Genomic DNA, 24,328 nt, shown 5'->3' with positions numbered 1-24,328 from the left:
TCGAGTTTGAACCGTTTGAAGCCGATTTTGAGCTGTTTTTAAACTGAGTTGGAACCGTTTTTGGATCAAATTCGAGCCGTTTTGAAACAGATCATAGCCGTTGTTGAGTTGAACTCGAGACGAGCCACTACCTCACAAATTTAGTTCTAATTTGCAGCACTTCTTTTGGCATCCCTTGGCAATAATAAAATGTTGGATGACTTTTTAAATTTTAATTTGCAAAGTTGAATATGTGCAATATCGAATATTATATTTTATTATTTAATTATTTAATATTATATAATTAAAATTATATAAAAATAATTATTTTATATTATTAAATTTTAATAAAATAAAAATATATTTATTAATAAATTAAAAATTTTATAAATAATTTAAATATAATAACTTAAAGAAAAAAAAAATTATATATTTTTTTTAAAATTGTACTGAGTTTTAAGTAATAAGCTGCATAATTTTTTTATTCAGTTTCATATTTTTCTGATTTAATGATGATCTGTTTTAGAGTCGGTAAAATTAACTGATGACTTAATGTGTAAATGTCTTCCCCCGCTTTATATATATATATATATATATATATATATGTATCAAATTAATGGAAAAGGGGGCAGGTCATTGAACACTTTCCAGCACAGAAAACTCTTATTTTTTCTACATTTTTCTCTCTTCATTTTCTTTCAGATTCTTCTATTTTTCCAAAAATTTAATCAACTATATCTCAACGTACTCTACCAGTGGTGTGTTTGAAGTGAAACCAAGAAGTTGTCCTGGTTTCAGCTTCAGACGTTCAGTGTTGTTGGGCACCATCAACATGTCTCGATCAGAATTTAGATTATTCATAGAAAGGCTTTCTAGAAAATACCATGGGGACGTATATCATTTGATTGCCAAGAACTGCAACCATTTTACTGATGAAGTTTGCAAGCAGCTAACAGGGAAGCCCATTCCTGGATGCTTAAATCGGATGGCTCGATTAGGTAAGAAGATTATTTGCTTGTTATGATTACCTTACTGAGAAGCTTCTTTGAGTTAATGATGTATCCTTTAGATGTCTGGACCTGGTAAATTGCATGTCCACGCTGCATGTTTCTCAATGTCTTATTTTCAGGCATGTCATGAAAACTAGCTATATTATTTTCAAAAGAAAAAAAAAAAAAAGGTATAGATTTTCTTCCTATTTGTTTGAAATCTACTAGCTACTTTATATTTTCGATTATGAAAAGCAGGGTTTGGTAGTGTCGCAGTGCTTTACCTTTTTGACCTGCATATTTTATGTTCAACTAATCGTTAAGTTTCTTAAAGTTTCAGGTTCCTTCTGTAATTGCCTTCTGCCAGAAAGCATTCAGGTTACAGCTGTTAGGTATCTTCCTAAGCATCCTGCATATTCTGGTAAGTTTCTTTGGGGTCATGATTCAGTTACCCGTTTTGCGTTTAAGCTTCATCAATCCAGGTTTTGCATATTTTCTTGGTTTCTCTCTTTTAAATGAATTGTCTTTCAACGGCTGTCCTAGAAGAAGCACTTTTTCGTGTTAATCCTGCTGTTTTGATTACTTAGTTGAAGATGAACATAATAAAGCAGCTCGAGTGATTAGGCATATGATTCAAGGATCATAGTTACTCAGTGGTTTTGTTGGAGATGATTTAATATTGATAAATTTTTAATGCATTATTGAGGATATTTTTATGGGTGATTACAGGATCTTAGGATAATGGTTTGTTTGGGTCAATCATTGGAAAGAATATAGTAAAATTAAGGCATCTTGCTAGCAACTATGAAACTACAACAGCTGAGAACAACACCAACGCTACAAGTAGAAGGGGAAAATATCCTCGTTATCAGCATTGTGGCAAAAAGAATCATCCATATTACAAGTGTTGGAGAAAGCCAGATCTGAGATGTAGAAAATGTCAAAAACTTGGGCATGCAAAATTATTTATGAGGAAAAGGAGACGCAGCAGCAGGGAGATGCCCAAGTTGCAGATTAACAAGAAGCAGAACAACTCTTTGTTGCATCTTGTTTTGCATCCAGCATTTCAAGTGATACTTGATTCATTGATAGTGGTTGTACAAACCACATGACTAGTGATGAAAGTCTCTTTAGAGAGCTTGATAAATCAGCAACATCAAGAGTCAGAATTGGAAATGGAGAATACATCTCAATTAAAGGGAAGGGGACTGTTGCTGAAATTGATCAAAATTTCAATTTATGAGGTTTTGTATATTCTTGAACTTGATCAAAATTTAGTCAGTATTGGACAATTGCTAGAAAAAAGGTTCTAACTTTTATTTGAAAATAAAATGTGTCAAATCATTGATCCAAATGGTCAAGAATTATTCAAAATTAAGATATAGGGTTCTTTGAATCCATTAAAGGAGGAGCAAGTGGCATTTCCTAGTCAACTCATCAATGTTGAAATATGGCACAAGAGGCTGAAACACTTTCATCACAAAGCTTTGTTGTTTATGCAAAGAAAATAAATGGTAAAAGGACTGCCAAACTTGGAGGAGCATCTTTCAAGCTGTAAGACTTGTCTATTTGGCAAGCAAATCAGACTTCCATTCAAAACATCTACTTGGAGAGTTACAGAGAAGTTGCAGCTGATCCATATTGATGTTTGTGGACTACAGAACTCACTAAATGGCAACAAGTATTATATAGTTTTTATTGATGATCTAACAAAAAATGTGTTAGATTTATATTATGAAGATCAAGTCAGAATTTTCTTGGAGTTCAAAAATTGGATTGAAAACCAAAGTAGCTGTAAGACTCAAGTAATCAGATAAGATAATAGAACTAAATACATATCAAACAAATTCAATTCCTTTTGTGAAGAAGCTGGAATTGAGCACTAACTCGCTGTCCCTTACTCTCCACAACAAAATGGGGTTAGTGAGAGGAAGAATAAGACAATCATGGAGATGACTAGATGCTTGCTGCATGATAAGAATTTACCAAAGAAATTCTGGGCAAAAACGGCAAATACTACTGTTTTCTTACTGATTAGACTGCCTACAAGAGTAATGGAAATGAAGACTCCATTTGAGGCTGGCATGGTGTTAAACCTATTTTAAAAAAATCTCAAAAATATTTGGATGTCTTTATTTTTCTTATATTCCACAGATTAAAAGAGACAAACTTGATGAGAAGGCGAACTTGGGATATTCATTGACTACAGTTTGATTTCCAAAGCTTACAAAATTTTTCAACCTAGGAAAGATTGAGATAAGCAGAGATGTTCAATTCCTTGAACATGATCAATGGGACTGGAATGAGAAGTCTCAAGTCAAACATTAAATCTTGCAACTGGATCTAGATGAATTAGAACAACTTGTAAGGGGAATAAGATCACTTTCAGATATTTATTAAAGATATAATGTTGTTGTTTTTGAGCCTGCAGGATATGATGAAGCAAAAGCAGATAAAAAATAAATAGATGCAATGAAGGAGGAGTTGGCCATGATAAAAAGGAACTAGACTCGGAAGCTAGTGGAGAGGCCTCAAGATAGAAAGATAACTGGGGTTAAATGGATATTCAGGACAAAACTGAATCCTGATGGCTCAGAAAACAAACACAAAGCAAAACTGGTTGTGAAAGGTTATGCACAAGTTTGGGGTATAGATTTTTCTGAAATATTTTTCTAGTAGCCAGATTGGATACAATTAGAATGCTTTTGGCTTTAGCAGTACAAAAGGGATAGAAGATCCTTTAAATGGATTTGAAGTCTACGTTCTTGAATGGTTTACTATAAGAAGAAATTTATGTTAAATAGCCACAAGGTTTCAGTGTACCAGGACATGAAGAGAAGGTCTATTTATTGAAGAAAACTCTCTATGGACTGAAGCAAGCTACTAGAGCTTGGTACAGTAGAATAGATGAACATTTTCTCAACTTAGACTTTGAAAAAAACTTTAGTGAATCACCTTTTTATATCAAGAAAGTGTAAGGATCTGAATGCAAATAAAGAAGAATAGACTAGGAAGTATAAGATCTGCTGGGGTGCAAGAAAAAAACTATGAAAATGTCTGCAGGAAATCCAAACCCGAGAGGTCTTTAATCTTCATCCAATGAATTTAAAAATTTCCTCTACAACCCTTAGACTTCTATGGAATATTGGCTATTTATTTACTTGTTCATCCATCTGTTTTTTCTATATAAATTACTTATTTTTATTTATTATAATTAATAAATGAATGAAATATTTTGAATATAGTATTATTATCTCCTTCAAATTTTTACCTATCTCTCTCAATATTTATCTTTTCTCTCCGATTTTCTATCTATTGCTCTTGATATTCTTACTCTTATCTTTCTCAAATCCTTCTATTTCTCCTCTCACTCTTCCTCTCTTTCCCTCAAATCTGAATACATACTTTCTTAAAGTAGAACCATGTACTCGGGTCATGACAGAAAGTTGGCTCTAACATAGTTATCATTTCTCTTTGTGGATGATTTACTTGTGAACGAAAATAATGTTGTGCAAATTGAAGAATTCAAGAAGGAGATGATGAAGATCTTTGAGATGATAGACCTTGGAGAGAGAACTTATTTTCTGGGCATGGAGATTAAACAAATGCAGAATGAAGTCTTCATTTGTCAAAAGAACTATCTGAAAGAAATTCTAAGAAGGTTTAAAATAGAAGAATGCAAGAGTGTAAGGACTCCAATGAATCAAAAGGAGAAGCTGCATAAAGAAGATGGAGTTGAACTTATTTATGAAGGATTATACAGAAGTTTAATTAGATGTATGGTGTATCTCACAGCAAGGAGGCCAGATATCTTGTTTCCTATGAGTGTTTTATCCAGATTTTTCAGTTGTGCTAGTGAGTTGCATATGATGGCTGCTAAAAGGGTGGTTAGTTATCTCAAATGAACTTTAGCCTGTGACCTCAAATTTATGACATATTTTGACACTGAGTTGGGCTAAGATCAAGTGATGATATGAGAAGTGCTTTTGGTTACTGTTTCACTTTTGGATCAACTGCTGAAGCAGAATTTGTAGCAGCAGCAGCTGCTGTTAATCAAGCATTATGGCTAAGACAAATTATGATGGATTTGCAGCTGGAGCAAGAAGAATATACTGAGATTTTTGTAGAAAATCAAGCTGCCATAGTTATACCCCAAAATCCAGTGTGTCATAGAATAACTAAACATTTCAATATCAAGTTTTATTTTTTGAGGGAAGAGCAGAAAAACGGTGAAATGATGTTAGTTTACTTCAAAACAGAAAATCAAGTACCCAATATTTTTACCAAGTCATTTCATGTTAACAGTTTGAATTTCTCAGAGCAAAATTAAGAGTTTGCAGCTCCTGATCCAGGAAGAGATGTTGATTATCTCAGGAGCTGTTTGAAATTTCTGTTGAAGTTTAGTCCTAACCTTTAGCAAATTATTAGGAGATTTGATTTTTTCTTTTTGTTGCCAAAAATAGCTATCAGCTTGTTGCTATTCTCCAGCAATATTAGCATATTTTTTTGCCATTTCTTTTATGTTCAGTTTTGCTGTACTTATATATATTTGAAGCTGGAATTCAATAAAAATTCAGACTTTCCAAACAACTTTTCTGCCTTTGCTAATTTACAAATTAACCCATCTAAAGCCAATGAATTTTTTCTTATCTCTATCTGACTTCTTTGGTTATCTGCCTCATGATTCTGGTTGATAACTCTATTTTTTTTCTTGGAACTAAGATTATGTAAAGTGTAGATGATGATGGGTCAGAATCATGAGGCAGATAACCAAAGAAGATATGAGTGAAGAAGATGCAGACCATTTTCTGCTGACTGGAGTAAACAGTGATGTCGCACTTCTACAAGACAAGCCAGTAAAGTTAGCAAGGGAACAAGCGTGAAATTGTCCTCGTAGGTGCCTATTTTCTGTCTTGGGCCTTTGTGTCATTCTTATTTAGTATATGATCTCAGAGTGTGTTGGTGAATATTGCTGCTCTTCATAACCCATGTGCTGGAGCAATGATAATGCCCGAGAATTGTCTGTTGACCGTAATTTTTTTAAAAAGAAAATGTAAAATCATGCTTTGGTTTATTCTGTATTCCATGTAAATGGTTCATAGATTGTAAGATTCATTGCATTAACCTTCAGTAATGAAATGTTGGTAGATTATGTTGATTTGGAAATGATTGTGTCTTGTCTATATTTCATCTTCTTATGGATGTCTAAGGTCAAACACAGATGTTTTAAGATTTTGTCAAATCAGTATAATTTTCTGTCAGCTCCTTCTCCGACTTAAGATTTTGATCATGTTTATTTGTTAGCTTAGCGTGGGAAAGATATTGACTGAAGGAATGATGCTACTCCTTGGTGTACCTGTAGCATATAGTCTAGCAGTTTTGATACAATCAAATATTTAGTATACTTTAACTTTTGTTTTCCGTAATTTTAGTGTCTTGGAGTTCGGTAATTTTATGACGTTTTCGAGTAATTTAGTAACTTTGTTTAATAATTATTCATATTGTGTTAGAATGAGGTGCTAGATTATTGTGGAATTAAAAAGGATTCCAAGAAACATTCAACAATATTTTGTAGTAATTTAGCAGTTAGTGTATATCAACAACTCTAACATGTCATCAAGACTTTGAATCATTCTCCTCTTTCTCATCACAAAATTACAAAAAACTGCTTGGACCCAGTTTATTTCAATTATACTTATGATAAAGTCAAATTAGATCAATTATATTCTATATATTGCATATGAGATAGGCGACCTGACCAGAGCATCTCTAAATTCTAAGCTCCAAAAGGAGAATAGATGGAAATTAAACACTGCTGCCATGAGCATCCATTGATCCTCTCTGAAACACAATGTGACAACATAGTTTGTGATGGATGTTTTAAAGACTTCTCAGGTCAAACTTACAGTTGTAATCAGTGCAGTTTTTTCCTTCATAGATCCTGCTCCCAGCTTCCATCAGAGATTAAATGCTTCCTTCATCGATGTTCTCTTACTCTGCAACTAGGATCCCATGGCAAGGATATTATTAATTGCTATGGCTGCCGGAAAATTCACAAGGGCTTCTACTACCATTGTCGCCCGTGCCAATTCACTCTCGGTGCTGAATGTGCCCTGCAACCACCTCTCATACCTGCTGAATGTGCCCTGCAACCCCAACCCGGGCCTGATGATCCACTGCAGATTCTTCATTTTTGCCATGAGCATCCACTAGCACTTATCCAGAATTTTTTTAATCAAATTGGTTGCGAGGTATGTAGACTTCCCTGCTCAGATATGGAAAGCTGGGGTTGCGAAGAATGCAACATGTTCTTTCATAACTCTTGCATAGACAAGTTACCGCAAAAGCTGCATCACTTTTTCCATCCATGTCTTCTTGTTCTGGTCTCAACCATGTCTGATTTCACTTGCTCTGTTTGTCATAATCCACACTCCGGTTTGAGATTCAGATGTGGGGATTGTGAGTTCAACCTGGATGTTGAATGTGCTTTGCTATCAACCATGAAAGACCAAGGGGTAGAGCAGATAGAGCATTTTAGCCATGGACATCCCCTGAAATTCCATAACAGTGTTGAGGAATATGGCAGAGCAAGAGGATTTTTTCCTGCCTGCAGTGTTTGTGGTCTGGAATTCGATTCGGGTTCTTTCTATTTTTGTGAGAGATGCCACTTTTATATGCATAACACCTGTCATGAATTTGCAATAGCAGGGAAAATATCATGTTCTAAATTGCCAAGACAAATCAAGCATCCATCTCATCCTATCCACCCTCTTACTATCCAAGTCCTTACCAATTATATTTCATCGCCTATGTGGCCTCCACTTTGTGCTGTTTGTGAGGAAGAGACAAGAGGCTTCTTCTACGGCTGCTCCACATGTCGGCTTTCTCTGCACATTGGATGTGCTACCTTAAAGCCATCTGTTAAATTTGGTGATCATGGCCACCTGCTAATTTTGTTTCAGGACACAAGAATGCAACGCTTCTGTGAAATTTGTAGGAGGCAATGCAATGGATTCCACCTCCTGTGTGTTGAGTGCCGGATCAATTTCCATCTTCACTGTCATCCCTCAATGCCTCGTATCATTAAACACAGATGTCATGTGGATCCTTTGAGTTTCACTGAACTGCCTGTCCCCGATGATTTGAAGCCTGATGATGAATTTTACTGTGATGTATGTGAGAGTTTAAGAGACCCAAAGGACCCTGTATATTACTGTGCGGAATGTGATTTTGTTGCTCATGTTGACTGTGTCATTTCAGAGGTATGCTGTTCATCTTTGTGATACTATAACCATAATCTTTGTAGTATAATATATACACATTTATATTGATATCCAGAAAATTCAGGTAGCCAGATGAAAAATTCTGATAATTTCAAGCCTTGGTGAAGGAATTTTGTGTATAATTTCTATATAATAGGTAAAATATTGTTATAATTTTGAACAATAAACTATATCCCATATATATACTTTATAACCTTGTAATCTATATATTTTTCCTTCTGAAGCAGCATCTCCGAATATGCATAAATCCTTTTCTTTTTTTATCTTTTTCCCCGAAAAAATATTTTTGATTCAGGTGTTGCCCCAAATCATGGAGAATGCAAGTGCTACCGAGGAGATGGGAGATCACATTCTTGCAGGACTGGACAAAGAGACCTGGCAATTTCGAGCATGGGAAGAGGGAAAAAAGAAGCTTTTAAAGTCCATGGAAGATGAAAGACAATATCTTGAAGAGAAAAAAAGAGTAATAGAAGAAGAACTAGTGTGGAATGCACTATTTGCAGAGATAATAAACCAATATATAGAGTATCAAACAAGAAATTTGAAGGAACTTGAGGATGAACGTCGAAAACACATTACATCTACGGCATCAAGTGTGAAGAACAAACGTCCAGTGACACAGGAGTCTGGTGGGAAGAAAGACTTAAATTCATCTCAGAGTCTGCGACAAGCTGACCCCAGATTAAGGATTTTGGTTGATCTATATAGAGCTGCCGCCATAGAAGAAATAAAAGCTTTGCAGAATTTCATGAAAGGAAATTCATAGGTACTATGAATGTTTCATTCATAAATTGTGTTTGGCGACCAACCATTGACATGAAAATAATGTCTTTGCCGAAAGATTGTTTTTGTTTTAAGTTATATTGAAGGGTTGAGAATTTTGCTATCAACCAAAGGAGATTTATTTTATTTAAGCTTATGTTTTATATCATTTGGTTTTTAAATTGTAGTGAGCTTGTGTTAATGTATAATGTTGTTTTGGTATGTCTAAGCTTGCACAAGAGAGTAACAAAAATATCTTTTCTATTTTTAGTATCATAGAAGCTGTCTAGTACAACAGATTATGTCCACTTTTAAGATGATGAATGAAGCAGCAAAAGTTAGTTTTTTGCCTCAAACTCTTTTCTTCTTCCACAGTTTTTCTTTGGTTTTATCATTTGCATTTCTAGCCAGTGGTATCAAAGCTTCTAATGAAAAAGGAAAAAAAACCTTTTGATGAAAAAGTACTATATTTTTTATTATATGAACTGATACAGAATACATGTATGTATAGAAAATAGTTGAGTTGAAAAAGGAAGCAATCACGTCGATTATGTCTATAGCTACGCATTTACAATTGAAATCATTAACTTACGAATTAGCCATAGCTATCACTAAACTAAGAAACATATAACAATTAACAGTGACATATATTCATAGAATATTTTTCAATACTCCCCCTCAAGCAGGATCCAAAATATTGATGGATCTAAACTTGCTCAAGAGTAAGTGAAATTGAGTAGATGACAAAACTTTGGTGAACACATCTACAAGTTTGGTCACTAGTTCTAACATAATGAGTATTAATAACCTTAAACTGAACTTGTTAACGAATGTAATAACAATTCACTTTAATATTTTTATCTTTCATGGAACACATGGTTAATTATAATATGCATGACAGTCTGACTATCACAAAAAAGTATCACTGGAGTAATAATCGGGCAACTCATGTTGGCAAGAAGACTTTTAAATCATACAAGCTCATATCTACTGTTGCTATAGCACGATACTCAGATTTGGTGCTAGAGTAGGCTACCGCATGTTATTTTTTGCTTTTCCACGAGACTAGGTTACCATCAATGAACATATAATAGCTAGTAGTAGACTGACAATCAAGAGCATTTCCAGCCCAATCAGAATTGGTATAACCCACAATGTTAGAGTGCCCATTTTTATTCATTACAATCCCACGACCTATTGTTCCCTTCAAATGTTGCAAGAATACATTTCACCATACTCAAATGATAAATGATTGGTGCATGCATATGTTGACTGATAAGACTTATAGCAAATGGGATTATGATCGTGTGATAGTTAAATAGATAAATTTTTCCACAAGTTGCTGATAATAATTAGGCAAATCAAGAGTTCTTCTCGTCAAATCAAGTTTCATTTTGCTATCTAGAAGAGTAGTTGCAATTTTAATATGTAGCACACCAGCATCTTGAAATAAATCTATAATATATTTAAGCTGATTAAGAAAAAGCCCTTTGTTAGAAGTGACTATTTCAATATCAAAAAAGTACTTTAAGGAACTAAGGTCCTTAATGGGAAAATGATGTTGGAGATTCTTCTTCAACTGATCAATAGTATCAACACTATTTTCAGTGATAATAAGATCATCAACATAAATACATACTATTAGTTTGTTATCCCTTCCAAGTTGGATATATAATGAGGAATCAGGAGAACTTTTTGAAAAAACCAAGAGCTTCAAGAGTATAACTTAATTGCGCATGCCATGCATGAGGACTTTGCTTTAATCCATAAATATATTTGTAGAGTCTACAAACTGATTTAGGATTACCGCTTAGAGGATGACCAGGAGGAAGCTTCATGAATACTTCTTCTTTTAAGATCACCAAGCAAAAAAGACATTTTTTATGTCCATTTGTATTGGAAGTATTAGAGTTAATTGTACAAAAAGTGCTAAACGTAAGAAAAGAAACAGGGAAGAATGAATATGGGTTTTTCTAATATTTGTTTCTTTATTTGATATCTTTCTTAATGAATTACAAACACGTATTTCTATAAGTAAAGAATAAATTACAACCATAAACATTCTTACGATTATAAATAATTTATATTATATACCATTTAAATTTTATGTAATTTAATTATAGTAATTATGAAATAATGGCTGAAGAATTTTCGTTATTTTTTAACACTCTTTGAAGAAATTTCTTTGAACACAGTTTATTTATGAGGAAATCAAAATTCGTTTTTGGAAGTATTTTAGTGAATATATCAGCTAGCTGTTCTTCTGACCTGTAATAGATCAGACTGATTTTTCCTTCACTTTTAACTTCTCGAACGAAATGATATTTGACTTTGATATGTTCAATCTTTTTATATTAAACTGGATTTTTTGTAATATCTATTGCTGACTTGCTATCACAAAATATCTTGGTGGGTTGTTTATGAATTGCACCCATTTCAGACAAAATTTTTCTTATCTAAATTGTCTTATTTGCAACAGCACATACTACTATATACTCAGCTTCGGTTATTGATTGAAGCACAGTATCTTGTTTTTGACTGAGCCAAGAAAATACACCATTTCCAAATGAGAATACATAGTCTGAAATACTCTTCATGTCATCCAAATATCTAGTCCAATCACCATCTGAATAACCAATCAACTTTGAGTTTTCAATAGAATGGTATCAAATTCCATAGTTTGAAGTTCCTCTTAGATAGCGAAGAACTTTTTTAATTGCTTGTATATGTACTTGGGTTGGCTTCTACATAAATCTTGATAACACACTAACAACATACATCATGTCTGGCCTTGTGGTTGTTAGGTACATTAAGTTACCAAATATACTTCTGTACTGCCTCCTATCAGCTTCTCCAGAGTCATCTTCTTTAGTAAATTTATCATTTTGAGTCAAGGGTGTTGAAACATGTTTGCAATTTTCTATTTTAAACTTTCTTAAAATATTGTTGGCATATTTCTTCTGACATATGAAGATCTCTTGATCTGTTTGATTGATCTCCACGCCAAGAAAGTAATTCATCATGCCAAGGTCAGTCATCTCAAGCTGCTTCATCATATCTTGCTTGAATCTTTTATCATAGATGGATCGTTTTTCATAATAATAAAGTCATCCACATAAAGTGAGAGGATGAGGAATTTGATCTTTATAACTTTATGTATAAAATAGTCTCATTTAGACTCATTCTAAACCCTTGTTGAATAAAGCATGTATCAATTTGACTATACCATGTTCGAGAAGCCTGTTTAAGACCATATAGCGCTTTTTTCAACCTTAAAACTCCATCTTCTTTTCTCTTGATCTCGAACCTTGGGGGTTGTTTAACATAAATTTCTTCTTGAAGAAATCCATTAAGAAAAGTAGATTTCACATTAAGTTAATAAATCTTCCATCTTTTTTGTGCTGTCAAAGCAACAATAACGTTGACCATATCTTGTCTTGATATTGGGGCAAAAGTCTCATCGTAATCTACACCAAATTATTGTGAATATCCTTTATCTACCAATCTGGCTTTATACTTTTAAATTGAACCATTTGGATTAAGTTTTATCTTAAATATCTATTTCACACCAATAACACTTTTATTTGGTGATTTGGTTTGTAGTTCCCACGTCTAATTTTTCTCGATCATGCAAATTTCTTCCTTCATGGAAGTTCTCCATTCTTTATGTTGAGATGTCTCTTCATAGCAATTTGGTTCATGAGTTGCAAAATAATTAAACTCACATTGTTCAGCATCAAGATCAGAAATTTATTAAGTATCTCTATATAATTATGAAAATCTCTGAAATTTTCTAAGTGGTGTATTAGATAAACTATTATACTCATATCTAGGAGAATCAATATCATCTGAGCCACTACTTGATTCTTCTTGAGAATGTTGACTTGATTGATTGACTAGTGTTGGTGTTGGTGGAGAAGCTTCTTCTTTTTGAAATGGTTGAGTTGTGATATACTTCCTTTCAATATTAATATGCTCCCAATTTTAAAAACCATTTACATCAAACACAACATCTCTATTAATTTGAACTTTATAAGTGTATGGGTTGTACACTCTATATCCTTTTGACTAAGAACTGTAGCCAAGAAAGATTCATTTCTCTACTTTATCATCAAGTTTGTGTTATTTTTTTGCCCGTGCACAAATGTAACAAATACATCAAATACTCTTACGTGACTAACAGATGGTTTATGTCTACATCATGCTTCAATAAGTGTATATCCTTCAACTGCTTTTGTAGATAGTTGATTTTGGAGATAAATTGATATATATACTGCTTTAGCCTAAAACTTGTTAGGTAAACCTCTATCCTTCAGCATCGACCTTGTCATATGCATCACAGTTCTGTTCTTTCTTTCTGATATGTCATTTTATTGTAGAGTATATAGAACATAAGTTGATGATGTATACCTTTCTCGTCACAAAAGTTGTTGAGTTCTGAGGATATATACTCCTTTCCATTATTACTTATGAGATTTTTAAGTAGTCAAGAACTTTTTTTTTCAATAAAACTCGTGAATTTGTAATAAGTTTTGAAGACTTCAGACCTATCTTTCATGAAATAGACCTATATCATTCGAGAGTAATCATCAATAAATAAGATGAAATACCTGTTATTGTCAAGTGAAGGGGTTCTCATAGGACCACATACATAAGTAAGCACTAATTCGAGTTTCTTTAATGCTCTTTGTGCTTGTCCCGCTGAAAATAATTATCTTATTATTTTTCTTAATTAACAACCATCACATATGTCACTTGTTTTTGAAATGACAATAAGACTTTTCACCATATTTTTCTATGAAAGTAGTTTGAAACTCTGAAAATTACTGTGTCCGAAGCGCTTGTGTCATAACCCTGCTGCCTCATCCATCTGAGTATACATTGATTTTTCCCTTGCAGCATACTGCCATTGTATAAGGAAACATTTTTGTTGCATTTTCACATAAGCAATTGAGCTTTCCTTTCGATCGAATATTGAATAAGAGTCATCCTTAAACTAAAAAGAATACTCATTCTGTATCATTTGTAGAACACTAAATAAATTTTTATCTAAATCTGGGACGTATAGAACATCTTTAATTAATTTTGTATCTTTCTTTGTCTATACAGCAATAGTACCTTTGCCTTCAGATTTTACAGTGGCTCCATTGCCCATTTTGATAGGAACTTTAATTAAGGCGTCTATTTTGATAAATGCTTGAGAACACTTGGTCATATAATTAGTGCATCCACTATCAATAAGTTAATCATCTTTCTGTCTAGATATGTTTTGACAAACATAAAATAGTTGTGACCGAATTTCTTACAGAAACTATATTGTGATTTTTTTTATGCTAGCAATTCCTTTTTTCATGATTTTATTTTTTACAAATTTTACAATAAAGTGATTTACCTTTCTTGTCTCCTTTTTTGCTGCTCCCTAGATTATATTGTCTCATACCTTTTTTTTTTTATTTAGTCTTGAGGATGAAGATTTATGTTTAGACTGGAAAGCTCCTTCAAAAGATGCTTCATGTCTTCTTGACATTCTGTTTTCATGAATTTAAAGAGAACTAATAAGTTCTGATATGATTAAATTTGGTAGATCTTTTGATTATTCTATGATAATTACCACCATCTCAAATTTTTCTAGCAAACAAATTAGTATTTTCTCCATTATTCATTGATCAGTAATGTTATCACCATATGCTTTTAGTTGATTCAAAAGCTCTACTACTCTCAAAGAATAATCTTTAATGGTTTCTCCATCTTTCATTTTTAAATTCTCAAAATCACGTCTTAATGATTGAAGCTTGACTATTCTTCTCTTTTTCGTTCCTTCAAAGTCATTCTTTAAAATATCTCATGCTTCTTTTGTTGAATGAAATTTATTATACGTGAAAATATTGTATCTGAGGCGGCAAAATGAATTTTGACTAATGCTTCCGCATCCTTTTTTGGCCAATCTATGGTCACCGAAGTTGAAGTATTAGTATTACTCTCAACTCCGGATGTACCATTTTCTACTACTTCCTATAAGCCAGATGCACGTAAGACAACCTTCATTTTATGTAACACCCAATAATATTTTTTAATTTTATTTTTGTTTTTTTTAATTAATTAATTAATTAATTTATTTTATTTTAATTTATTTTGTTTTAATTTAATGAAAAAAATGGGTAAAATTTGTTAAGAATTTATTTATAAATAATTTTGGAGAAAATGTGTGAAAATTTGGATTTTGGAGGTATTTTTAAAAGAAAAATTGAAAATCGGGAGTCAAAACACAATTTGAAAAAGTTACACCACGTTAGATGCCCGGTCAGCAGTCTCGACCAACCAGGACGCGCCAGGTGGCAGAGGCGCTGACGCGGGGGGAGCCACGTGGGCGATCCGCGTGCGCATAATCGAACAGCTGAGATCCGTTCCCGCGCGCACGGACGGCCCAGATTGAAAATGCGCACGGACGATCCAGATTGTATCGCGCACGGATGGCCCAGATTGAAAGCGATGGACGGCCCAGATCGAAAGCGGATGGGAATAAATAACTCCATTCACATCCAAACCCTAACCCTAACCGCCAGAGCCCCTCGCCAGAGAAGACAGCCCAGCCGCAAGTAGCCGACCGCCGCCACCCACCGCCGCAGCGGAGCAATTTTTGACTGCCAAATAAGGTAAAAATTTCTCTTCTTGCACGAAATTCAATTTCAAACCCACTCATGACCAAATCAGAGTGAAAGAACCGGCCAATTGGCCGAGAAACACCGCCGAATCTCGATGCCGCTGCTGCGAGGTGTTTCGAAAAACGCATCCGATAAGGCCCTTCTCGATTCCCGTTCGATGTGGTTTTTTCACCGTTGTGATCACCATTTTCTTCTCTAAAGGTTGACCAGAGCAAAACACCCAACTGCAATGTGAGCTGGAGGAGCCGTCGCACGAAGAGTCCCACCGCCGGTGAGTTTCGATTTTCTATGTTTTTTCGGCCCACCAAGGAGCCTAAGTGTGTTTTCTCGCAGGAACTGATGCAAATTTGGCTGGATTCGATCAAAAACGGCCGAAAACAGCTAACTCGAGTCGGATTGCCGCCGCGTCGAATTTTTAAAATTGGTTAAGTAGGCCCTGGTACTGATTTTTAGGTTTATTTCGGACATTTGTAGGTACACTAAGCGCGTTTCAGTTTCCGAAGAAAGTTTAGAGAACCCAGGGACCGTCCATAGGCGCAGTAACCACTTAGCTTTCGACGTCGAATCAAGTAAGAACCCCTCACCCTATTTCCTATCATGGAACTGAAGTTCAAATAAATAATAATACGGTCTGTTGTACAAATTAAATGGATGTGCTTGATTAATTACGGATTACTAATAGAGCCCAAATCAGACATTGTTTTCTGTCGATTTCTGTTGATTTATTTTACAGTCTAAAAGCATGATGTTAGTTGGTTTATATATTGTATGGTTTAAATGCATGTATTACTGTCTTACTTGACCACTGTTTGATTTTGGGAATATAAGATATGATCGCATTGTCGGATGCATGTTTAATTGTTTATATATTTATGTTTGATTTGGTAACGGAGAATAAGGAAAAACAGGAAAGGGGTATGATCTGATAAATAGATAAGATGACAGTTTCACTAGATATCCTGGGAGATGGTGGACGGACTGGGTTCATAGAGAACCCTACCGTGAACGTTGTTTTATACTGGACGGAGTATGGAAACTTGGTCATTTGGCTCTCATACCGGACGGGATATTGAGGTTTAATGTTTTAACGCTCATACCGGACGGGGTATGAGGTCGGTTATATAATTAAGACTGTTAAGGGAAAGGGGTTCACGTATAGCAGGGACACCCCTATGGATCCCCATAGGCTAGTGAAACGAGAAACGGTTACGAATTAGTCTATTGCTAATGGATATGGATTTATAATATATACTATGATGGTTAATTATGTATGAAATTATGATCTGTATGATATTATTATTTTTATAATTTTTTTCCATAAATTCCCCAATGGTAAGTAAGAGCATAAATGGTTTTATTTTAAATAAATGTATTAGTTTAAATCTACTGTTCCATTGGTTGTTTTGATTTTCTACCAACCTTTACTTCTGTGGCGGTAATATAGTATGATGTTCTTACTGGGTTATTGTAGGTCATTCTTTATTTAGCTATTTCAGATCAAGAGGATATGGTTCCCGAGTCCGATCCACAAGAAGATTGCGAGTAGATGCTAGATACTTTATAGTTTCATTTGTTTTTTCCATTTCTCGTGTTTCTTTTAGAGAATTCATTCTTTGATATTTGTTCAGTACTTTTAAATTATTGTGTAAGGGATGTACTCTTAACTTTTTATTTCGTTTATGCACTTAAATTATTATATATTTCCTTTTGCATTTCCGGGACCGTTACATTTTAATACTCCAATATCCATAATTTTCTCCATTAAAAAGCAAAACAATGTGTTGCTGGGTTGTGTTTACGAAAGCCATAAATTGTATTTTGTAGAAATTGTTTTGTATCCTTCTTGATCGTTGAGGCTTTGATATCACTTGTTGAAAATATTAGAATTAATTGTACAAATAGTACTAAACGTAAAAAAAAGAAACGGAGAAGAATGAATATGAATTTTTATAATAGTTGTTTCTTTACTTGATGTTTTTCTTAATGAATTACAAACATCTATTTATACAAGTAAAGGATAAATTACAACTATAAACATTTCTATGATTATAAATAATTTATATTATATACCATTTAAATTTTAGATAATTTAACTATAATAATTATGAACTAATGGTTGAGGAATTTTCTTTATTTTTTAACAATTTGAGACAATGACCATCCATTATTAATAGCAAGTTTCGGGGTGATGGATGCAACTGGGGGTGATTATTCCAATAGGTAGTGGTTGGTTAGTGTGAGAAGACACCTGAATGATTGGGAAGTTGGGCATATGAAGTTTTACTACAAATTCTTGCCAATGTTCAACTGAATCCATGTGAAGACAAGCTTGTGTGGAAGTTGAATAAGAATGATTCTTTCACGGCAAGATCTTTGTGTAATTATTTGACAACTAGAGGGGAGGGGAGAGGGGGAGAAGCAAGTTTGGAAAACAAAAGTACCACCTAGAATTGATTTTTTTTTTGCATGGGAAGCAAGCACAGATTGCATTTTAAGCATTGATAAATTGATGCAGAGAGGGAGAGTCTGGATGAACAGATGCTATTTGTGTAAGAAGGCAGCGGAAAATTGCAACCACTTACTGCTTAGGTGCTCGATGGTCTATACTTTGTGGTTTATGATGTATGGTTTGCTTGAGATTTTCTGGGCCATTGCGGGATTGGTAAATGATGAGATATGGGTTTGAAAAAGTTTATGTAAAATGAAAAAATTTGCTAATCTCATTCCTTTGACTATATCTTGGGTCATTTGGAAAAAAAGAAATAGTAGGACTGTTATCATTTGAAAAAAGTATATATTTTTTTTATATGTTTAAGATTGCTTAAGAGAGTAAAATAGGTATCTTTTCTATTTTTAGTATCATAAAAGCTGTCTTAAACAGCAGATATGTCTATTTTTAAGGTGATGAATGAAACAGAAAAATTAGCTTTTTGCCTTTATTTTCTTTCTCTTCTTTCTCTTGTTTTTTCACTTGCATTTCCAACAAGTTATATGTAATGTACTTTGCTGAAAATATTCATGCTATGAAATGGGATTTGTTTACTTTCTAAAAATGCATTATTGCTCCTATTACATTTTCCAGTTTTAAAATCAAATGATGCGATCGTTTATCTTCTCATCTTAGACCTAATTACAATGAAACGAAAAAAAAAAATTGAATTGATATGAGTTTCAACTTGAACTTAAAATAATCGAAAGTTAAAAGAAGAAAAAATCCTTGCTGAGAAAATTCAGAACAAGTCTGGAATTAACAAGTATGCTTAATAAGCTGAACCTCTGTGGCTAATGACCAAACTTGAAACAATAAGAACTTTTCAAATAGAGCAAAGGTGCAGAGAATTTGGACAGAACCTTCATAGTTAATTTATCTGTTTAAAATATTCATTTAAGAAGACATGTAGAGCAAAATGCCTCAAAGTGCTGAAGCACACAAATCCAAATAAACACGCTTGTGGAATCCGTGTTTGATGTAAGATAAGATTGATATATGATTATTACATGGTCTAATCCAGGAAGTTTGACTATCACTAATTAAATGAGAGCAGAGAGCATGAATAGCTTTTAAGGAAGAAAATTTCTCACAATCAAACACAAGGAGGCTTGTTTGAAAGTCAAAGCTTATTGTTGATGGAGATTAACCATTTCAGCCATGAGCATCCTTTGATTCTTTCGGAAGAGATCGATAATGAAATTGTTTGCAAGGGATGTCAAAAAGGCTTCCCAGAATCAGCCTATGGTTGCAGCCAATGTAAATTTTACCTGCACAAGTCCTGTTCTGAGCTACCACTAGAGATTCGCTGTTTCTTTCATCCATGTCCTCTAGTTATCAAGATAACTCAATACTTTGAGAGTGGATTTGTTTTCTGTAATGCTTGTCATAGATCCCACTGGGGCTTTTATTACTATTGTGACCGCTGTCAATTTGTTGTGGGCGCAGAATGTGTAACCTTAAGACATGAAGAAGGGAATACTGATAATCAGATTTGGCATTTAAGCCACGCACATCCATTGACAATTGCAGACAAAAAGGAGGATGATGGAATTTGCTGTCAAGTATGCAGAAAGCTATGCACAAGCCAAACCTATGGCTGCAACTGCTGCAATTTTTTTCTCCACAACTATTGCATGGAAAAATTACCTCCAGCAATCCGACACTTCTCCCATCTATGCCCTCTCATCCTACTCTCAACTTGCAGCTACTGGTGTAAAGCCTGTCACGAAGAACATGCTGGTTTAGCCTTTTGCTGTGCACCTTGTAATTTCTTACTGGATGTTCAGTGTGCCCTTCTGCCCACCATGATATCCAAAGGCTTCGACAAGATGATTATACATTCATTTCATTTCCATCCATTGACGCTCTATGACTACAAGGATATAAATGATAAAATTTGCTGCAAAGCATGCAACCAGGACTGTTCAGGTCCTGCCTATGGCTGCAACAGATGTAAGTATTATTTACACGAATCATGTTCCAAATTGCCACAGCGCATCACACATCCTTCTCATCCACAACACCCTCTTTCGCTTCTTCCTTTCATGCTTGAGGAATCTTTATCACCTCCTTGCCATTCCTGTGACAAGAAATTGGGATTATTTGCTTATTGTTGCTTCACCTGCTCATTTGCTCTTGATGTAAATTGCTCCTTGATAACGCCCAACATCAAGTATGAAAACCATGAGCATCTTCTCACTGTGATTGAGGGAGGCTGTTCAGAGGATCTCTGTGAGGCCTGTAACAAGAGCTGCAAGGGTTTGTATCTCAGATGCGTGGAATGCAGTTTCAATCTCCATATTCAGTGTCATCCCTTAGTTCCACGCACAATCAACCATCATTGTCATATAGATCCTTTGTCCTTAACTAACTTGCATGATCCTGATCAGCTAGATCCAGATGAAGAGTTCTACTGTGATGCTTGTGAGACTTTAAGAAATCCAGAGGACCCTGTCTATTATTGTTCCTCATGTGACTTTACCGTTCACATACAGTGTGTTCTCTCGGAGGTAAATGACATAGATGCACTATCTTTCACTAGTTTTCTATTGTTAACACGTAAGTGGAATTAATTCTAAATTCTTGTGCAACTACTATACTGATTTATACGTGTTACTAGCCAGCATCAACATTTTTATTCTGCAATTTAAATTACAATAATGCAAACTTTCTCATAAAAATCATTGTTGTTAGGTGTTAGCTCAGATTACAGAAGATGATTCTGGTAGAAGGGAGAACGGTCTTTCTCCGGCAGATCATATTCTGGCAGAATTAGACCAAGATATTGCTGATATTGCTTCAGTTTTGGAAGAATTAAGAGATTTCGCTGAAGACAACCAAAAAGAAATAGAAATAAAAAATAAAGAGAAGGAAGATTTCGAAGCAAAATTACAGGTAATAGTAAATGAAACAGAAAAACTAAGAACAACCTTAGGTGGGGTTGAAAAAAAACTAGAGGCATTTGAAGCTGAACGCATCCGAAATATTGATCTGAGGAATCAAACACAGCGAACGAAGATGCAAGAAAGTAGAAAGAATGCCTACAGGAGAAAATATTACTAATTTGTTCATGAACATAAACAGAAAAAACTCAACAAGTCAAGTTCATGAAGGTGTTGGTCATTCTCTTGGCTTTGGTTTTGGTTTCTCAAGTGTACTCTTCAATAAGAATTCTTGATTTGTTCATGGTTTGTCAATAGAGCTTCAAATCTACAAGAAAAATGGTCAATTAGAAAATTATCTGAGTTAATAATTATTATTTTAATTGTTATTTGATTGAATGATTAGTATTTTTATATTTTTTTACGATAGTATGGATTAAATCAAGTTTGATTTAAATTTTTTGAATAAAATTTAATACATTTATTAATAAGTGATGTATAGATATCAATTAATTTAATACTATAAAAAATATTATTTAAACGAAAATATATTAAAATATAAATAAACTCAAATTTATAATCTCTTATAAAAAAATAATAATAATAATAACTTATCAATAACAACATATAAAATAAACAGTTAATATAAGTAATCATGGCATAGTATTGTTGGTGATGGAGCATTGACTATTCCAATAACTTTTTGTCTTATAATTTATAAGGTATTATTCTGTCTCAACCACCCTCCTAAAATAAAGTTGAAACATCATCAATAAAAAAAGATTATCACAGCGTGCAAGACTAGTGAAGTCTTTGAGAGATGTGAAAATAATACTATAAAGAATAAATAATATAATAATATCAGCATTACAAAAAGAGATGTTCATTATTTTCTCTGCAAGAGAAGAAAAAGAAGATCAAGGAGAGAAGATGGAGGACACGATCCAACACTCCAGCCATGAGCACTCCTTGATATTGTGCAAGGTGGAAGACGATAATGGAGATTACTGTGATGCCTGTCACGAACCCTTATCAGGTTTTCCCTTCTATGCTTGCAAAAAATGCAGGTTCTTCCTCCATGAACCCTGCGGTGAACTACCACAAGAGCTTCACCATTTCTATCATCCATGTCTTCTCGTCCTCCTCCTCAACCAAAACTTCAAGTGCCAGGCATGTGAAACTTCATTTGAACAGTCCTTGGCGTACCACTGCGAGCTCTGTAACTTCTATCTTGATACTAAATGTGCTCTGCTGCCATTTAAAAAACCTGCAAGTCAAGACAACATTATTCACCATTTCAGCCATGCTCATCCTTTGACTCTTTTTGCCAATAGAGAAGCTGAATGCAGCGCTTGCGGAGAACCTTGTGTTGGTCCTGGTTTTTTATGCAGAATCTGCAAATTATTCGTCCACAAATCATGTCTCCTCAACCTTCCACCCCAACTCCATTACTTTTATCATCCATGCCCTCTGATTCTTCTCACAGCTTCGATATCTGATTGTAGATCCTGCCGCACTTTCAGAACAAAGAAGACTCTAATCTTTCGCTGTGTCAAATGTAAATTCGACCTTGATGTTAAATGCGCTTTAGCTCTCACAAAATCAATTGATACCAATACCCAGATTCAACATTCGAGCCATCTACATCCCCTGACACTTTCTGAAAACAACTTCACTGAGACAATCCAGTGCAAGGCCTGCAGACAGGAATGTTTAGGTCCAATCTATGCTTGTCATGAATGCAAATTCTATCTGGATAAGTCATGTGCCACACTGCCCCAAGAAATCCAACACCCTTTTCATCCCCACCATCCTCTCACCTTCCGAGCCAACTTACCTGAACCATCTGCCTGCAAAGGATGCGGCTTATATGATCAATCCTTTAGATATTTCTGTGAAAGATGCAGCTTTTCACTTGATTTCAACTGTGTTTTAATGACGCCTTCTTTTGAGTACAAGCGCCATGATCACCTTCTCACTTTCTTTGATCAAACATATTTCTGTTACAGATGCAGCATCTGTCATGAATGGGATAAAGGTTCTTTATTCAGATGTGTGGAGTGTGATCTGAATCTGCATTTTCATTGTCATCCATCAGTTAGGCATACTTTTCATCATAAATGTCATCCGGATCCTTTGAACTTCATCAAATATCTACCTCAAGATGGTTCCAATGAACTTTACTGTGATGTTTGTGAGGAGAGAAGGAACCCATTGGCTCCTGTTTATTACTGTGATGAATGCGACTTCGTTTCTCATCTTCGTTGTGTCCTCCCAGAGGTATGTCCAGGTTCTGCTAACTACTCAGAAATTACTAACCACAAATAAAGCTTGAGCATGTTAATCCGAAAAGCATATACAAAATTTCAGAAGAAGAGATTATTTAATCACAGTTTATTTAACAAGGGAAAAAACGAAACTTTGTTGTTTGGCAGGTGCTTTGTCCAAATGCAGAAAATGGAAGTGATTTAGCAGAAACAAATGTCTCTGCATCAGAAACCAACCTTGTAAAAATAGAAGAAAGAATTAATAAAGTCCAGGTAACAAAAGAGAGAATGAAAGAAGTGAAAACAGCATCTGAAACTGAAAGAAGTTGTTCTGCAAAAGTAGATGAAAAGCCTCAAAAAATGTTGGAGCCACTAAAAGAAGAATCAGAGGAATTAGCTGCAAAATTTGCTTTGCTAACAGCCAAGATCGTGGCAGTAAAAGCAAAAATAGAGGGATTAGAGGAGGAGCGCGCCTTGCGTGTACGAAATGAGTATCCAATTGATCAGTCTTGAGCATAAAGATGAACTTTTCATATGCAAAATTAATTACTGAGTGGGCTAGTTTTGCTGCCATGTGTAATGTTAGTCTGTGTCCAGTTGCCGAAAAAAATGAATATAATGTTAGTCATTCTTCTGAATGAAAGTGTGGTTTGAGTAACAGAATCAAGAATGGTGATTCAAATTTGTAAAATTATGTAATGATTCTTGATTCTCGATCCTCATTGGAACGTAGTATGGATTCTGTTAAGAACATTGTATTCTCATTTTACAGATTTTTTTTTTTTTTGGGTGGAATCAAATTATGTTTTCATAGTTTTCCAATTTTATTCCACTTACTTATATTTTAATCAAATTGCTTTGGATTCTTCATCCTCCAAAAGTTGGAAAAATCTATTGGCTCCAAGTCCCTTTCTTGCTTAAAAATTTCCAAAGGTCATTATAAAGTTCAAAATGGGCGGCCATTGAAAGTAGCAGCAGTTTTATCGTTTAAAAATCACATATTTATCTATAGA

General features: G+C 34.3%; 2 protein-coding genes and 1 pseudogene across 3 annotated transcripts; all 3 read left to right on the top strand.

The window, feature by feature from the left end:
- Positions 1 to 619: 619 nt before the first annotated feature.
- On the top strand, positions 620 to 6,134 carry LOC148266236 (deSI-like protein At4g17486; annotated as a pseudogene). Its single transcript, XR_015818376.1, has 3 exons — positions 620 to 977; positions 1,309 to 1,389; positions 5,707 to 6,134. The product of XR_015818376.1 is annotated as a deSI-like protein At4g17486 (transcript).
- A 152-nt stretch (positions 6,135 to 6,286) lies between these two features.
- On the top strand, positions 6,287 to 9,369 carry LOC110811450 (uncharacterized). The gene is made up of 2 exons (XM_022037961.2): positions 6,287 to 8,230; positions 8,547 to 9,369. The coding sequence occupies exons 1-2, from the start codon at positions 6,767 to 6,769 to the stop codon at positions 9,015 to 9,017; spliced, it is 1,935 nt and encodes a 644-aa protein (XP_021893653.1). The 5' UTR covers positions 6,287 to 6,766; the 3' UTR covers positions 9,018 to 9,369.
- A 9,823-nt stretch (positions 9,370 to 19,192) lies between these two features.
- Positions 19,193 to 24,066, top strand: LOC110811451 (uncharacterized). Its single transcript, XM_022037962.2, has 4 exons — positions 19,193 to 20,676; positions 20,861 to 21,209; positions 21,914 to 23,328; positions 23,484 to 24,066. The coding sequence occupies exons 1-4, from the start codon at positions 19,303 to 19,305 to the stop codon at positions 23,826 to 23,828; spliced, it is 3,483 nt and encodes a 1,160-aa protein (XP_021893654.2). The 5' UTR covers positions 19,193 to 19,302; the 3' UTR covers positions 23,829 to 24,066.
- The last annotated feature ends 262 nt before the right edge of the window (positions 24,067 to 24,328 follow it).

This window comes from Carica papaya, chromosome 4 (assembly GCF_054855325.1).
Source record: "Carica papaya isolate Zhongbai chromosome 4, ASM5485532v1, whole genome shotgun sequence".
NCBI lineage: Eukaryota > Viridiplantae > Streptophyta > Magnoliopsida > Brassicales > Caricaceae > Carica > Carica papaya.
Note: the sequence above shows the minus strand (reverse complement) of the source record. Positions and strands in the feature narration are given on the sequence as shown.

Excerpts from the sequence above, each read along its gene's own strand:
- LOC110811450 (XM_022037961.2), top strand. The coding sequence starts at position 6,767 with ATGGAAATTAAACACTGCTGCCATGAGCATCCATTGATCCTCTCTGAA. Across the intron at positions 8,231-8,546 it reads TTGACTGTGTCATTTCAGAG|GTGTTGCCCCAAATCATGGA; the intron begins GTATGCTGTTCA and ends TTTTTGATTCAG.
- LOC110811451 (XM_022037962.2), top strand. The coding sequence starts at position 19,303 with ATGGAGATTAACCATTTCAGCCATGAGCATCCTTTGATTCTTTCGGAA. Across the intron at positions 20,677-20,860 it reads TACAGTGTGTTCTCTCGGAG|GTGTTAGCTCAGATTACAGA; the intron begins GTAAATGACATA and ends CATTGTTGTTAG. Across the intron at positions 23,329-23,483 it reads TTCGTTGTGTCCTCCCAGAG|GTGCTTTGTCCAAATGCAGA; the intron begins GTATGTCCAGGT and ends GTTGTTTGGCAG.